The sequence below is a fragment of the Phocoena phocoena genome, chromosome 12 (assembly GCF_963924675.1).
Source record: "Phocoena phocoena chromosome 12, mPhoPho1.1, whole genome shotgun sequence".
Classification (NCBI taxonomy): Eukaryota; Metazoa; Chordata; class Mammalia; order Artiodactyla; family Phocoenidae; genus Phocoena; species Phocoena phocoena.
The window spans coordinates 8,660,978-8,677,102 of NC_089230.1; the positions used below are offsets into that span (position 1 = coordinate 8,660,978).

At 49.7% G+C, this 16,125-nt stretch overlaps 1 protein-coding gene across 2 annotated transcripts in view; it reads right to left on the reverse strand.

The window, feature by feature from the left end:
* Nucleotides 1-376: 376 nt before the first annotated feature.
* The window catches only part of SYTL3 (synaptotagmin like 3), a 75,468-nt gene continuing 59,719 nt past the window's right edge, over nt 377-16,125 (reverse strand). For both annotated transcript variants that reach the window (XM_065888791.1, XM_065888790.1), the window contains 7 exons: nt 15,885-16,063; nt 8,854-8,956; nt 5,916-6,086; nt 3,792-3,897; nt 2,768-2,873; nt 1,246-1,451; nt 377-486 (listed from right to left, as the gene is read on the reverse strand). In XM_065888791.1, the coding sequence (XP_065744863.1) occupies nt 377-486; nt 1,246-1,451; nt 2,768-2,873; nt 3,792-3,897; nt 5,916-6,086; nt 8,854-8,956; nt 15,885-16,063 (981 nt within the window). The remainder of the gene's footprint in view (nt 487-1,245; nt 1,452-2,767; nt 2,874-3,791; nt 3,898-5,915; nt 6,087-8,853; nt 8,957-15,884; nt 16,064-16,125) is intronic.

Sequence of the window (16,125 nt, forward strand, 5' to 3'; positions counted from 1 at the left end):
TGGTAGGAATTGACTACCCACCACGTTCTCCTTTTCCCTTTGAAACGCACATAACAAGGTCATAATTTTTGCTATCTTATAAGCACAGGGAGACCGGGGTAACTGTTGAACATTTATTGAAATCGGGTCGTTTTCCACATCTCCCAAAGCACAGATAACCAACCTGAGACCTAACTAATGTAGCATCGATAATGGTTCCGACTAAATACACACAGGAATGTGGAAGAACGTCTCAGCGGCAGGACGGCTGTAGACGGGGAGAGCTCACACTCCCCGGGGCCCTTCGCCACCCTCCACCCCCGTACCCGCGCGTCCAGCCCCGCAGCCGACCATCAGGCCCCGGCACCTGAAACCCCGCTGCGCCCGGAGCCTCCGGTCAGTGCAGGGTGAGGGTCATGTCTGTCCACAAGTTGGGGCTGGCGAGCACTTTCTGCCACTGGAGCTCTGATGGGGAGCAGGCGTCTGCTCCGCCCGCTGGCTCTTCCTCTGTGTGAGCGAAGGGACAGATCAGTGATGGCGGCCAGGGGACGCTCGCCGTCCCTTCGCAGTGTTAAAAAGGACCAGCAGCAAAGTATACAGTAACTTTTCACCAGAACTTAAGACCATATTAAAATGTGCCCCGCCAGTAAGGAGAGGAGTTCCTTAGAGGAAAGGGTGTTCTTTGGACAGTGTTCCTTTTTAAACAAATTGTAATTTAACAGCGAGTCTCGTTTCTCTTCAGTGGTCTCGGAGGCTCTGGGAATGTGTGCGGGTGTTTTGGTTTGGTAGTGACAGTGTTTGGGGGGCCCTGCTGCCCCCCCCATGAAAAGCCAGCAGCACTTCTGCTGAGCGACACTGAAAAGCGTCACCCTCTGGTCCCTCTATTAATGAAATACTTCTCTGAATTGCCAGTTGTTTGGGTTAAGAAGATATTCTCCTTAAGAAAATAATCCTTTTATGATTGACTGCCAAAAACAAAAGCAAATACTGTACCCAGCCCATTTTGAGACCTTGAATTTTTGTTTCTTTAGCAGAGCTAAATCTCATTTAAATCGTTGAAATGCTTTGCTGTATTACCTACCGCTCAGCTGTAAAGTAAAAGCTAGAACTAAGTAATTTCCATTTATGATGGGTTAGGCAGTTTCACAGCCAGGAAAGTCACCTGCCATCATGGAAACACTTCTTCTTTTAACGGTATCCATGGAGCTAGGACAGTGACTAAGGATCACCGATGCAGCTTGGGCCTTATAAATATCTCAGACTTACTGGAACCAAGCCTGGTGCCTCCCAGCAAGCGGTCGTTCACACCGAAGGTGGCCTGGTCCCAAACGGTTAGTTCCAGGGTGGACTGCCTCAGCTGAGAAGGGGTGACCCCTTTGAAAACGAAGGAGTACTTCCACTGGGGACAGGCTTGCTTCTTCAGGACGGGGGACTTCAGTCTCAACCTCTGCTGGTCTGGCAGAGTGAGACAGCTGCACGAGGAAACAGATTCAAGCCCTGTAAGCTCCGCCCACCACACGGCCTGCCCCCCCTCTCTGTTAGCACCTGCTCAGCAGTGAGCCCGAGTGCTCAGAGAAGCGCTAAACCCACTGCAGAACAAAAATTGTGAGCGAGGAACAAGAAGGCATTTTGAGATCTGGCTACGTGACCTCTCACACTAGGATGTTCCCAATTCCTCTTAGAGCTGAATTCTGTCCCGAGTACTCTGTCTTAACAGAGACAGAGACTTCGGGATTCGAGGCCACGTGGCCCTCGTCTTAATCCGCCTCCTTGGTGTGACGACCACCAGGCCACAGCGAGGCTCGTTAGACCTGCTACCCAGGGACCAGGGCTCTGCACACACGTGATCTCCTTTAACCCTGCTCTCAGGAAAATGAATGCAGAAGGGCTAAGGCACTTGCTGAAGGCCGTACAGATAAGTGGAGGGAAGGCTTAGGAGATGAACTCAGTTCTGTGTGGATGAGGTAAGCCATCATTTTTCCATTACTGTCACTGACTGGGGCTTCAGCAGTTCTATATACTTATTAACGGTGTCTGCTTTACTTTTGGAGACACCACTACACCCGAAGTGAGTGGGAGCGAAGCACGCAGTCACCGTCTTACTGTCGCTCCAGGAGGAGATTTAAGCTAAAGAGACATTTAGCAACCCACACTGCTCTCCACTTGCTCTCCACTCAGGCCCTAGGGCTGATTTACTGATGTCACGAGGACTGACAAGATTTGGGTTTAGGGGCTTCCCTGGTGGGTCAGTGGTTAAGCATCCGCCTGCCAATGCAGGGGACACGGGTTCGAGCCCTGGTCTGGGAAGATCCCACATGCCACGGAGCAACTGAGCCCGTGCGCCACAACTACTGAGCCTGTGCCTTAGAGCCCGCGAGCCACAACTACTGAAGCCCGCACGCCTAGAGCCTGTGCTCCGCGACAAGAGAAGCCACCGCAATGAGAAGCCCGCGCACCGCAACGAAGAGTAGCCCCCGCTTGCCACAACTAGAGAAAGCCCGCATGCAGCAACCAAGACCCAACACAGACAAAAATTTAAAAAAAGAATTTAAAAAAAAAAAAAAGATTTGGGTTTAGTTCACAATGTGGTATTCCAAAGCCAGCCTCAGCACTCCCAAGTCCCACGAATTCTTGGAAACTTGCCTTTAACACGCATTATGTCAGATTTTCACAGGAAAGCTAAAGTAAGTTTAAAATGGCTGACACGTTTTGGTGTTCCCTTACAGAGACTCTGCCATATGTGTGATAGATCACCAGTAAATCATATTTGATTAAATGTAATACTTACCCCTTAACAAATGAGTTTAAGGTACCATCTGAGCGCACAGGTAAATTCTTGGCTCCCAGCACTACCAAACAGAGTTGACCGTTACGTGATGGCTCATCTCCCGTCCCTGGAAGGAAAGCTGGCATTCACCGTCAGCACTACTTCTGCGGCCCGCGATGGCACCACCCCAGACTGGCAGCTTAACCAGAGGGCGGGTTGCAGCCCTCAGATCCCGAGAGCTCGCGGGCAGAGGAGCACGTGCACCACTGCACGGGCAGCATGGCGGCAGCGGGGAAGGACTTAAAATCCAGGGAACCGGAAGCTGCCAAGAGTAACGAGGGACCAAGGAGAGGAGGCAGCAGGGGCGTGAGCCAGCCGTGGCCAGCGGGTTGGGGAAGAGGCCTCTGCTAACAGGGGCTGCCGCGGACCACGGGGTGTGTGCTGCTGGCCTGCTGGGGCCCTGTGAGCCCGGCAGCAGAACCCCCTCTTCTGGCAGACAGGAAGTCACGAGTCACTTCGTGGAACTGCCCTCCTCCCGTCTTCACTCTCCACCCTCGTCTTTTCCACGTGCCCCACGTTATGAGTCGGTGACATCTCCTGAAGCTCCTTGAGGACCCTGATCCTGCCATGCAGCCACTGCTCACGTGGTCCAGGAGCAAGGAGCCAGTCACTCGGAGCCTTGCAGGCGCCTGAACCTGGAGCTGGGGACGAACTCCCGGCCGTCACGCAGGTGGTCAGTCTGCGAGGGGGACCCCAGCAGGACTGTTGGCCCAGGCAGGCCAGGCGAGCCGGCCCCCTGGGAGAAAAGCTTCGGGGCAGGTGTCCTAGGAACCCGTAAAGCAGGCACTGTGGGCCTGGCTTTGGTCACTCCTTTCCCTTCCAAGCCGAGGCTTCCAGAGAACCCGCCTCCCGGGCTGGGCTTCGCGGGTTGGGTGGGAGTTATTGGAGCACGTGGGATCGGGGGCAACGGGAGGAAACGCTGGGAAACTGCCCAGGCTCTGAGGACAGTGACAGACAAACGTTTGTGGGGCTGGAGGCCACCCACCTTCTTGAGCCTCCTGGAGCTTTCCGGGCCCTGCAGGGAGGGCCAGTTTGGCCCGGACCACAAGTTCTCCTTTATTCGTGGGGACGCTGTCTTCGTCTTTCTCTGCCTGTGGGAAGAGAGGATTCCCCAGAGCCAGAATCTCCTGGGCTTCTCTCACTGCCTCAGTTCCGTCCACGAGCGTCCCCTTCCAACCTCCCCCTGCCAAGCCTCTGCGGGCCTGGGGGAGCCCCAGGTGGTGTGGGCACACCTGTGGCAGGGCTGAGCTGCTTTCCGTTTGGGGGCGTTTCACTCCTGCCCTCACCAACCCCAGCTCTGCCACCCCGGCAGACGCAGCCCACCAGAGGCAGATGAGCCAAGGAAGCAGAGGGGCCCCGAGGCCCTGGCACGTCCCCATGGGCTTGGCCTTAAGGAAGCCTGAGCACAACCCGAAGCTGAACAAGTAGAACAAGCCCACATCGATTCCACCCAGGTTAGTAAAGGTCCGAGCTACCCGTCCGTGCCAGGGACTGCAGCAGGCACGGGAAACCGCAGGGTCCGGGGCTCGGTGCCCCCGGCGAGGGGCTTCCCCCGGCTGCTGAGTCGGCCCCGCCCACCCCAGAACCCACACTGAGGACGCAGGTGGCTTCTCTGGTCGCGAGTGATTTCTGCCAGAAAGTGAGCGAAGGAAGGGCTTGGAGAGGGTGACTGTGACCCCATCAACATTTCACCTAGCGGGGTGAGGGTGGGATGCTGGGAAGCGTCTAGATTCCTCCGGTCCCACCGGCAGGGAGCAGCAGGCTCCCCCCTCAGCATCCCCATGGTTCCCTCCTGTCAGGGCCGAAGGGGCAGGCCCGTGAGTGGACCCCCCGCCCCGATCCATCGTGGGCTGTCACTACCTATCAGCTGGGATTAGGAGGGACACCTTTCAGTCTGGTGATTTCTGTTCCTCGCCTGCGTATCCAAAGGTGACCAGCCTTGGTGGCAGCCTGCCTCGACCCGAGTAAGGGATCCTGGGCGGAGAAGGCGGGAAGGGCCCCTCGAGGGCAGGGGAGACCACATCTGGCACGGAAAATCCGGAAAGCCTTCATGGAGGAGGTGGGATTTAAGGACCCTCGGGCAGACCTTAGACTGCAGAAAGAATACCGAGCGGATATCCCCAAGTGGAGTTCCGAAGACGGACTCGGGTCATGAGAAGAGGAAGCGCAGGGCACCGGAGAGGGCGTGTGCGGGCTCACAGACCCCACCGAGAAAAGAGACAGGAGGCCCCGGGCTTAACCCTGTAGAAACCGGACATGCTTCTCAGGAGGGGTATCGTGAATCAGAGCCTGCCTGGCTTGGGAGAGGAAAACAGGTAAGATGGCACCGGGGATCCTCGTAAAGACTCAGCCTCGCTGCCAGGCTTTCACTGGTGGAACTGCGCATCCTACTGCCATTTCTTAGCAGGTGGCAGAGCCCACATTTTCTCCCCCTTCACAATCTCACATCTTGGATCTTGGCACAGAAACGCACAAAGCAGCCGCCCCAAGAAGCGCTACCCTTTCCCCCCTGCCTCTCCCTCTCACCTGCGTGGCCACCAGCCAGCTCTGCTCTCCCAGCCTATCCGACACGGAACCCCTGGCCCTGCCTTCCTGAGGGCACTGGGTCCAGTCATTCTCACCCGTTAACCGTTTGGGGAACGCTGCTTGGTTGGGAGTGAAGATACAATACACGAGAGCCTGCAGTCTGAGGCGGGTCCCACCAGCAGGGCAGCCTGCCGGCCCCAGGTGTAGACTTTGGCCCAAGAAGGGCAAGACCTCCCTGGCTGGCAGTAAGTGACCCTGAATGCTGGGAAGCACGTGGACCCACCAGGCCGGGTCCCCGCTGATGTCGGGGCCACACTGAGGGTGGGACTATTGGGGACCTTGAACAAACCTGAGCAGGTAAGAGTCCCTCAGCCCAACCCCCCACCACCAGCCCCAGCCGTGAGCCTCTGCTCCCCGGAAGTTCCTACTGCAGAGCCACAGGCTGGCAGGTGTGCACTGGGTCCTGGGTCCCAGGCTCCCCAGGTGGGTTTTCTCTCCTTGGATCCCCTTTGAAAAGTGGGTTTGGTTCTCGTGGTGGGATGGGGGTAGGGGCTGCCCAGACATCACCCAAAGCAGACATCACCTTGGCCTGGAGCGGATACCAGCGGGCAGACTGGGTCATGCGGTCCTCAAAGTCCCACGTGGCCAGAGGGATGATCACTTCTCCAAGAAACACCCTCTGGGCAAGTATGCCCAGGTGCCACACAGACACCCGCAGCTGCCGGGTCGCCAGCTGGGAAGGCTCCACCTGGTACTGCGGAGGGGGAACAGAGATGGTCAACCTGGGCACCTGAGCCACAGCTCCCAGGCCCACAGCTCCCAGGCTCACAGCACCCAGGCCACAGCTCCCAGGCCCACAGCACCCAGGCCACAGCTCCCAGGCCCACAGCTCCCAGACAATTTTTAGTCTCTCCCCCTCAATTCCATGCCCATTTCCAACTCTGCCCCTTGTTGCATACTCTATCTTTAAACTCTAAATTAATCTAGTTATTTCCTTCATGGCTACATGCCCCATTAGTCAAGTCCAGGCCGACAGTGCACCGTGCTGTCTGCTCCCTCTCAGAACGAGCTACTTTGCGGAGGGAAGTTGATCGTTCCTGCAGGTCTGCCCTCCTTGGGGCAGCTGCGTGGTCTCTGCATGCTGGGCAGCCCTCCTCAACTCCCTTGGAAACACAGGCCTACTTCTCTTTGGGTCCTGACTACTTCCTTTGGTTGACTGAATCTGTGTTTTAAAATTAGACTTAGAGGCTTCCCTGGTGGTGCAGTGGTTAAGAACCCTCCTGCCAATGCAGGCGACATGGGTTTGAGCCCTGGGTCAGGAAGATCCCACATGCCGCGGCACAACTAAGCCCATGCGCCACAACTACTGAGCTTGCGCTCTAGAGCCCGCAAGCCACAACTACTGCGCCCACGTGCCGCAACTACTGAGCCCGTGTGCCACAACTACTGAAGCCCATGCGCCTAGAGCTCGTGCTCCGCAGCAAAAGAAGCCACCGCAACGAGAAGCCCGCGCACCGCAATGAAGAGTAGCCCCTGCTCGCTGCAACTAGAGAAAGCCCGCGCGCAGCAACAAAGACCCAATGCAGCCAAAAATAAAATTAATTTTTAAAAAGGTAAAAATACCATAAAATAAGACCTATTTTCCATTGCCTGTTAGGTCCACAAGGCCGTGCCAGCAGACCCTGGATTGCTAGCTTCCACGGGGTACCAAGTGTAACCAATGCCAGAGAACAAGGATAAGGCGATGGCCAGCGCCACCCAGACCTGGTGTCTTGTTTCATCCTTCCCAGGTCCCCCACTGAGTGGTCTTCAGGGGGAGTGCCAGCACCCCTTGGAGTGCAGAAAGTCTCCCCCCAGGAGTGTTCTACTTAGAAAACTTGGAGGATCAGTTTCTGGATCCTCAACTTTCACATGCACTTTTCTCAAAACTGGTGAAGACAGTTCTCACACCTGGTATCTTATTACTCCTGTGCCCTGGCCCAGGGGTGCAACCGCAGGGGGAGTTCTGTTAATGATTGCTCAGCTTCTTCATCTTCCCATCTTTCCATCTTACACATACTTCTATGAAGGCTAAGCCTGGGTCTGTGTTGAGATGTTCTACATTTAGAATGAAGACACTGATTCTTTTCAATGCCTCTGGGAAGTTCTTCACGATATTCACAATATACTAGATAAAACCAACGGATAACAAATTATAGGTGATTCCTTTGAGATTCTGGGTGCATTTTAAATAAGGTAGTTAAAACTTTAAAAATCAAAGTATATAATGAAGTATTTAAAATAGTCAATCCTCATCTTTGTCTCGTTTCATAAAATAGGAAGTATTTGTCTGCCTCTGTTTAGTATGAAACACCTTAAGCCTGTGATGAGTAATTTTATGTATCGGCTTACACCTTTGAGGGGGTACAGAGCTTTTCAAAATTCTGTCAGCAGGTACATGAGCAAAACCACATGAAGACTAGTGTCCAGTAACTCACTACCAGAGTGTCCCAGACAAGCAGCACCTTAGGCCCTGTCCACACTTGCTGAGTCACAATCTGCTTTACATAGAAAATCCCTTGGGGAGTCCTTATGAACGTCAATTTTGTGAAGGAGTGCCAGCCCATCACGGGTCACAGCTGTACTTTTAAGTACTCTCTAAGCCTCAGTTTCCCTATTGCTAAGTGAGGATTCTAACACCTGGCTCAGAGGGCATATAAAGTACTTGGCCACAGCAGGCGCATGGAGAACAATGGCTATTTTCATGTCTCGAACGGGACTCTTGGGCCAGCCACCTGGATGGCCGCTGGTTGGGAGTTCACAAATGCTATCTGCCAAGGAAGGCAAACAAAAGTCCTCTCCTTCCTCAGGCTTGACACATGGGATCCCCAGGCTACCCAGCCTTGAGTGGGTACATCTCTGTGCCTCTGGACTATTCTTCCACCCACCTGCCATCTGCACTCGCCAGACATCACCTCCAATTTTCCATCCTGAATCCCAGCAGGAGGCACTGCCTCCCTGATCTCTGCCCTAAACCACAAGTCACATTTCTTAGCACCAAAGAAAATGAAAACCCAAACAATTCCTCTAGGCTTTTTTTTCATAAAATGACTAGTTTTTCATAAAATAAGAAATCTAGGTATACCAGACGTTATCTTCATAAAAGTACTTCATCATAATAACTCAGCAGTTTCACTTACAGGGTCCCTTACTCGAGGATACCTCTGATAGTCATAAAAATTCAACAGGACAAACCAATTTTAGAAATTGAGAGGCAGGCAGTTTCTTTTCTACCATTTTCTCGCAAATCATTAATCAAAGGCCATTCTCAAGTCCAGCAGACTGCAGTTTTTCTGTACAAAGGCTGATATTTATTTTCTACCACTTGCCACTGACTGACAGAGCCCTGCAGAAACGTTTAAGTGTCTGCACTTACATTTAACTGACTCGAGAGTTCAGAAGAACCATCCGCTGGACTCTGGCCCCAGGGGCCCATCCCGGGATGGGGAGACTCAGCACATGAATATTTGTCCAGCAAGTACCTTCAAGGTCTCCTGAAAGGTCGGCTCCACCGTGTTCTTTTGGACTCCAGTCTTGCGTTTTCCCTGGGACGATCTGTCGGGCAGCAGATGGGTCTTTACATACCTAGTGGCCAAACACAGACAGGACAGGGTGAAAAGCTCAGCGTCAGGGGCGGACAGAGGGTTCAGGAGGAGAATCACACGTCAGCGTTTTGTTTACCCTGCTTCCCGCTGCATTTGGGGTTGACAGAAAGGGCTTGGTGGCCGCCACTCAGTGAACAATGACAGTGCTGGGTGCACAGCCCCTGGCTTACACAGTCTCTGGCTGTGATCCTCGGGAATGTTCCTGGGGGTGTGAAGCTCCCTGCTTTCCTCATGCCCTACTCCTGGAATCTACTGATCACACTCCATCACCTGTCACTGGGTGACCACCAGGGAACGAGAGGCTCCCAGGGCTCTGTGGGTGGCAGATGTCTAACCCACCTGGACGCCGGGGCTGTGTGCCAGCTTGTCCTCCCTCCACGTACCTCTTCTCCCCAACCCGCAAGAAAAAAAAGTTGAAATGGAAAGTGTATGTCTCACACTTTGGTTTTCCTTGTGTGGCCTCAGACACTGCGTCCTGCCTGCTGAGGACCGGTGTTCCCGAGCCCTGTCCCTGGGTCTGGAGACCACGCCAGCAGAGGAAGCCTGACCAAGGCCAGCCCCGCACTGCCCCCTGCCCACTCCACGAAGTTCCGTCCCAGGCCGGTCCCTCCACTCAGGTCCCAAGACTGCCCTTCCTGGCTCTTCCAGCAGCTTTATTGATGCAGTGACACCACTTGCCCAGGTCCTGTACCCACAGGCTAGAAACAGGCTCAACTTTCTCAAAGCAATAAAGAGCAGGAACCCTCCCTCGACCTGGGTTCCCACTGGAGCCCCAGTCTCAGGCCTCTTCCCCGCTTTCAGCAAACTTCTTGGAAAAGTACTCAAGGCTCACGGTCACCAGTTCCTCAATGTTTGTTGACTCAAATTGTTGATCATTACGAGACCCCTCACACATGTTAAACAGGAGATATAAAATATACCTGTATAGCTTAAAGCATTACAATAAAATACACGCCCATGTATCTAGTCCTTAAGTCCTCTATTTCCTTTCTTACCCTCTGTCTGGATGTCCTATCCGTTACTGAGAGCGGAGTATTGACATTTCCAACTATTACTGTAGAACTATTTCTCCCTTCAATTCCGTCAGGTGTCGCTTCTTGTCTCTTGATGGTCTGTCATTAGGTACACAGACATTTGTAACTGTTACATCATCTTGCTGTACTGAACCTATTAATACAGAAGGCCTTTATCTTTTCTAAGCTTTTCTGCCTTAAAGCCGATTTTGCCTGATACTGGTACAGCCACCTTGCTCACTCTTGGTTACCATCTGCATGGAGTATCTTCCCCTCAAGTGAGTCTCCTGTAGATGGCGTATAGTTGGATCTCATGTTTTTATCCATTCTGCCAATTTCTGTCTTTTGACTGGAGAGTCAAGTTCATTTGTATTTAAATTACTGATAAGAAGTACTTACTTCTGTCATTTGCTGTTTCTTTTGCCTTATAGCTTTTCTGTGCCTTTTTTTTTTTTTTTGGCAGTATGCGGGCCTCTCACTGTTGTGGCCTCTCCCGTTGCGGAGCACAGGCTCCGGACGCACAGGCTCAGCGGCCATGGCTCACGGGCCCAGCTGCTCTGCGGCATGTGGGATCTTCCCGGACGGGGCCACGAACCCGTGTCCCCTGCATCGGCAGGCGGACTCTCAACCACTGCGCCACCAGGGAAGCCCTTTACTGTATTCTTTTGTGTTTAGTTGATTTTCTGTGGTGAAATGTTTAAATTCCTTTCTCATTTGTTTTGTTTTGGTTTTTGTTCTATAGCTGTTTTCTCTGTGGTTACCAAGGGGATTACATTTAATATCCTAAAGTTATAACACTCTAATTTGAATTTATACCAACCTAACCTCAGTAACATACAAGAGCTCTACTCCTTCTCAGCTCCATCCTCACCTCTTTCCACTGCTGATGTCACAAAAATACATCTGTATACACGTGTGACCAAAAACACAAAGTAAGAATTCTTTTAAATGCATTAGTCTCTTAAATTATCTCGAAAACAAAGCGTGGAGTTACAAACCAAAATGACAATAAGAGACCAATAATCTTTTAAAATGTCCGAAGTCATATAAAAAACAAAAAGTGGAATTACTTACCACTGTTACAATAATACTGGCTTTTATAATTGCTAGTGTATTTGCCTTTATTGAGATCTTTATCTTTTCATGTCTTAAGTTACCGTCTAGTGTCATTTCATGCACTCTCTCACCTTTTGTTTAGCTGAGGATGTTGTAATTTCTCCCTCACTTTTGAAGAACAGTTGTGCTGTGTTTGTTTTTCCTTTTAGCACCTTGAATATATTGACTCACTGCCTTCTGGCCTCTAAAGTTTCTGATGGGAATCTGCTGATAATCTTATTGAGGATGCCTAAGTACATGACGATTCACTTTCTTGCTGCTTTCAAGATTCTTTGTCTTTGTCTTTCAAATGTTGGTTTATGATGTGTCTCAGTGTGGGTGTCTTTGAGCTCATCATACTTGGAGTTCAAAGAGCTTCTTTGATGTTTATGTTCATGTCTTTCATCAAATTGGGGTAGTTTTCAGCCATTATTCCTTCGAGTATTCTCTCTGCCCCTTGCTGTCTCTCTTCTCCTTCTGGGACATATGTTGCTTATGTTGGTCCACTTAATGGTGTCCAGAAAGTCCTTTAGGTTCTGTTTGCTTTTCTTTAATCTTTTTTCTTTCTGTTCCTCAGACTCAGTAATTTCCTTCATCCTATCTTCAAGTTCACCTATTCTTCTGTTTTTAAATTAATTTATTTTTGGCTGTGTTGGTCTTCATTGCTGCACATGGGCTTTTCTCTAGTTGTGGTGAGTGGGGGCTACTCTTCATTGCAGTGCGTGGGCTTCTCATCACGGTGGCTTCTCTTGTTGCAGAGCACAGGCTCTAGGCGCACAGGCCTCAGTAGTTGTGGCACACAGGCTTAGTTGCTCCGCGGCATGTGGGATCTTCCCGGACCAGAGCTCGAACCCGTGTCCCCTGCATTGGCAGGTGGATTCTTAACCACTGCACCACCAGGGAAGCCCACCTATTCTTTCTTTTACCTGCTCATACCTACCTTTGAATCCCTCTAGTAAATATTTTAAGGTTTTCTATCTCTTTATTGATATTTCTGTTTTGTTCATACATCATTTTCTTGACTTTCTCCACATCTTTCATTAGTTCTTGTGAGCATCCTTAAAACAGTTGTTTTCAAGTCTTTGTCTAGTAAACCTACCATCAGATCTCTTTCAGGGACAGTTTCTGTTGATTTATTTTTTCCCTTTGAATGAACCATACTTTCCTGTTTCTTTATATGCCTTGTGATTTTTTTTTGTTGAACACTGGACAACAGTGTCTAATAATATGTTAACTCTGGAAATCAGATTCTCCCCCTTCCCCAGGGTTTGCTGTTTTTTGTTATTGGTTTTTCAATTGGGTTTTTCATAAATTTATTGATGCAGACTGTCTCTGTGCCAAGGATCAGCCTGAAGTGTAAAATTAAGATCTTCTCAGATCTTTTCTGAACCTGAACCTTTCCCTGGGCATGTGTGGTCACTTTTAAATTTTCCTTGGATATACAGTTACTCTTGAATGTCCTGGTCTTTAGTATCCAGTTCCCAAGAAGGGGAAAAAGAGAAAAATGCAGAAGGGAGACAAATAAGGGCACTGGCCCTTTAAATACTTTGTAAATCACTTCAGCCCAAGGAGGAGGGGATTGCAACAATGCGGGGAGGTGAAACAACAATGGCTGCCTGCCGGGTTTTTTCGTACCTCTGCAATAAGAACCAGCAATCAGAGAACAGGTCCCTGACATTTGGAGGACAGGATCCTCTGCCCATCTGGCTCCTACAAGCTGTGTTCAAGCTGCTCTAGGAACATATGCACAGCTGTCCGCCAAGGGGTTGGGCATAGGGGAGATGGGTAGTTAACACTGTGCTAAGAGCTGGAACTGACTGACATTAATCTCAATTTACCATCCAACACTTCCCCTAAGAAGTTGAAAGCCTTCAAAAGACTCCAGAATTCCAAAACAGTTCCATCAGACAGATTCTGCCAGTGCAGCTGTCTACAGGGGCAGATGGATTCCTGAGGCCTCCTACTCTGCCATCTTTCAGAATCCTCTCTTGACCATGTGTTTCCTTTACAAAGTATTGAGTTTTGTTCTAGCAGGCATTTCACTTACTGGAAACTCAGTTTGATCCTAACAAGGATTGATTTTGCTTAGTTAGGGTGGGTTAGAGAAGCCCTAATACTAAGCTTTTCTTTCCTGGGGTCCACTCAACGCCCCACTCCACTTTGACTGGTCAGAACGCCAAATCTTGGGACTTCTCTGGTGGTACAGTGGTTAAGAATCCACCTACCAATGCAGGGGACATGGGTTCGACCCCTGGTCTGGGAAGCTCCCACATGTCACGGAGCAACTAAGCCCGTGCACCACAACTACTGAGCCTGCGCTCTAGAGCCCGCAAGCCACAACTGCTGAGCCCACGCACAACAACTACTGAGCCCACATGCTACAACTACTGAAGCCCGCGTGCCTAGAGCCCATAGTCCACAACAAGAGAAGCCACTGCAGTGAGAGGCCCATACACAACGAAGAGTAGCCCCACTCGCCCCAACTAGAGAAAGCCTGCATGCGGCAATGAAGACCCAACACAGCCAAAAATAAAATTAAAAAAAAAAAACACCAATCTTTCCCAGCACTGTGCAACTCCCAGATTTTTCATTCCACTTACCACCCTCCAGTAGCTCTCCTCTGACAGACCTCATGAAATCTTGTCCTGTATCTGAACAGCTTAGTATTTGGCCAAAGCCTCAAGGGATCCCTATGTGGATTTTAGGTCTACTTCTCTATGCACTTCCCACCTCACCTGCTTAAGAATATTTGTTGAATGTTTATTACGTTCTCAACACTGTTCTGAAGACTTAATGCAGGCTAGTTCAGGGAAACACCACCACAATCCTTTGGAGTAGGTGATAATATAACCTCCATGTTACAGTGAGGACACCAAGATATGGAGAGGTTGAATAACTTATCAGAGGTCAAACCCTGTAGAGAATTATGGGAGAGACCCAACATGCTTGCAAGGTCAAGGATTGAATAAGTGGAGCTGATGGGATTGGAAATGAGTCTGAAGAATGGAAAGGACTGCAATTTCCACTTATGGGAGTAGCATAGGGGAAACAGTCTCAGAACAAACACGAGAAAAGCCTCGTATTTGGTAAAAGTCAGGGGATCGTTTTGGAACAGTGACTATTCCAATTTCTCCGGAGCAGAAGGTACAGATAGGGGAATAAAAGACGACTAGAAATGTAGGAGGAATCTGTTATGGAGAACCACAGGTGCTACAGTGATGCACCTGATTTGTCTGGACCAACAATCCATTCCTTTCGCCTAGCTGGTCCTGAAAATAGTGTGCTAAAAATGTTCCGTGGTGGGGGAAAAAAAGCCCCAAATGTGGTCCGTACCTTAAACCATGCACAGAAAATCAATTCCAGCTCTAATATGAAAGGATCTAAGTGGGAAAAAACTCTAATAGAAGAAAACAGAGAAGAATATATCTATAACCTTCAGGTGGAATTCTCCTACAGACTCAAACAGCAGACATTTTAAAGGAAAAGAAGGATAAATTGGACATTAAATTCTTTATAAGTCATCATAAACAATGTCAGAAAACAAGTAAAGCTAAGAGAAGACATGTGCAATATGTAGAACCAATGGAGAATTGTCTTGAAAATGGATTTTTAAAAAGCCAAACTCCTGGGCTTCCCTGGTGGCGCAGTGGTTGAGCGTCCGCCTGCCGATGCAGGGGACGTGGGTTCGTGCCCCAGTCCCGGAAGATCCCACATGCCGCGGAGCGGCTGGGCCCGTGAGCCATGGCCGCTGAGCCTGCGCGTCCGGAGCCTGTGCTCCACAATGGGAGAGGCCACAACAGTGAGAGGCCCGTGTACCGCAAAAAAAAAAAAAAAAAAAGCCAAACTCCTGTAAATAAATTTTTAAATGACAAACAATTCGATAGAAAATTGGACAAAAGATATGAAATGGGGAGTTCATAGAAGGGGAGTGTATCTTAAGTGATTAATTCATATATATAAGGTTGCTCATCTTTGTTATTAATCAGTGAGATGTGTGTTAAAATAATGAGACATCATTTCATATCTACCAACTGGAAAAAATTAATCTCTTTATGGATTGTGTGAGACAGGATTTTAATTTTATTTTTCCTACACGGAAAATCAAATTTCCTGGCACCATTTATTGAAGGTCACCTTTTCTGCATTGATTATTAATAGCCTCTTGATCATTTAAGTTCCCATGTATGCTAAGATCTGTATTTGGACTTCTGATTCTGCTCTATTGACCTCCTTGTCTATCCTTGCATCCATAACACATTGTTGGAATTACTAAGCTTTTTTTTTTTTTAATTTTATTTATTTATTTATTTTTGGCTGTGTTGGGTCTTCACTGCTGCACGCGGGCTTTCTCTAGTTGCGGTGAGTGGGGGGCTACTCTTCGTTGCGGTGCGCGGGCTTCTCGTTGCAGTGGCTTCTCTTGTTGTGAAGCACAGGCTCCAGGCGCGTGGGCTTCAGTAGTTGCGGCACACGGGCTCAGTAGTTGTGGCTCACGGGCTCTAGAGCACAGGCTCAGTAGTTGTGGCACACCAGCTTAGTTGCTCCGCGGCATGTGGGATCTTCCCGGGCCAGGGATCGAACCCACGTCCCCTGCATTGGCAGGCGGATTCTCAACCACTGCACCACTGGGGAAACCCTGAATTACTAAGCTTTATGACAATTCTTAACATGTCCTTTTGTTTTTATTTCTTTATATATATTTTTACAATTACCTTGGTTATTCTTGGACTTTCACTTTTCCATATGAACTTTAGAATCAATATGTCTATTATTATATGCCAAAACTTAGACAAAGAAACTTACGGATTGCACTTTTTCTTCTTTTCCTCCCCATAGGCAAGGTTCTTACAGGCCTTGATGCATATTTCTAAAGAACGAGTTCTGAAGCAGTAGCGAATGGCCAGTTCTATCTCTCCAGTGACATTTGCGTGGTCAAAATTGCCCATCTCTGTACAAGTACTGTTAATGCTAGTCAAACTTCCCTGAAATCAAGAATGACAGATACAACGTTACTTCACAGTTAATCAATGTTTTTGCAGTTCTG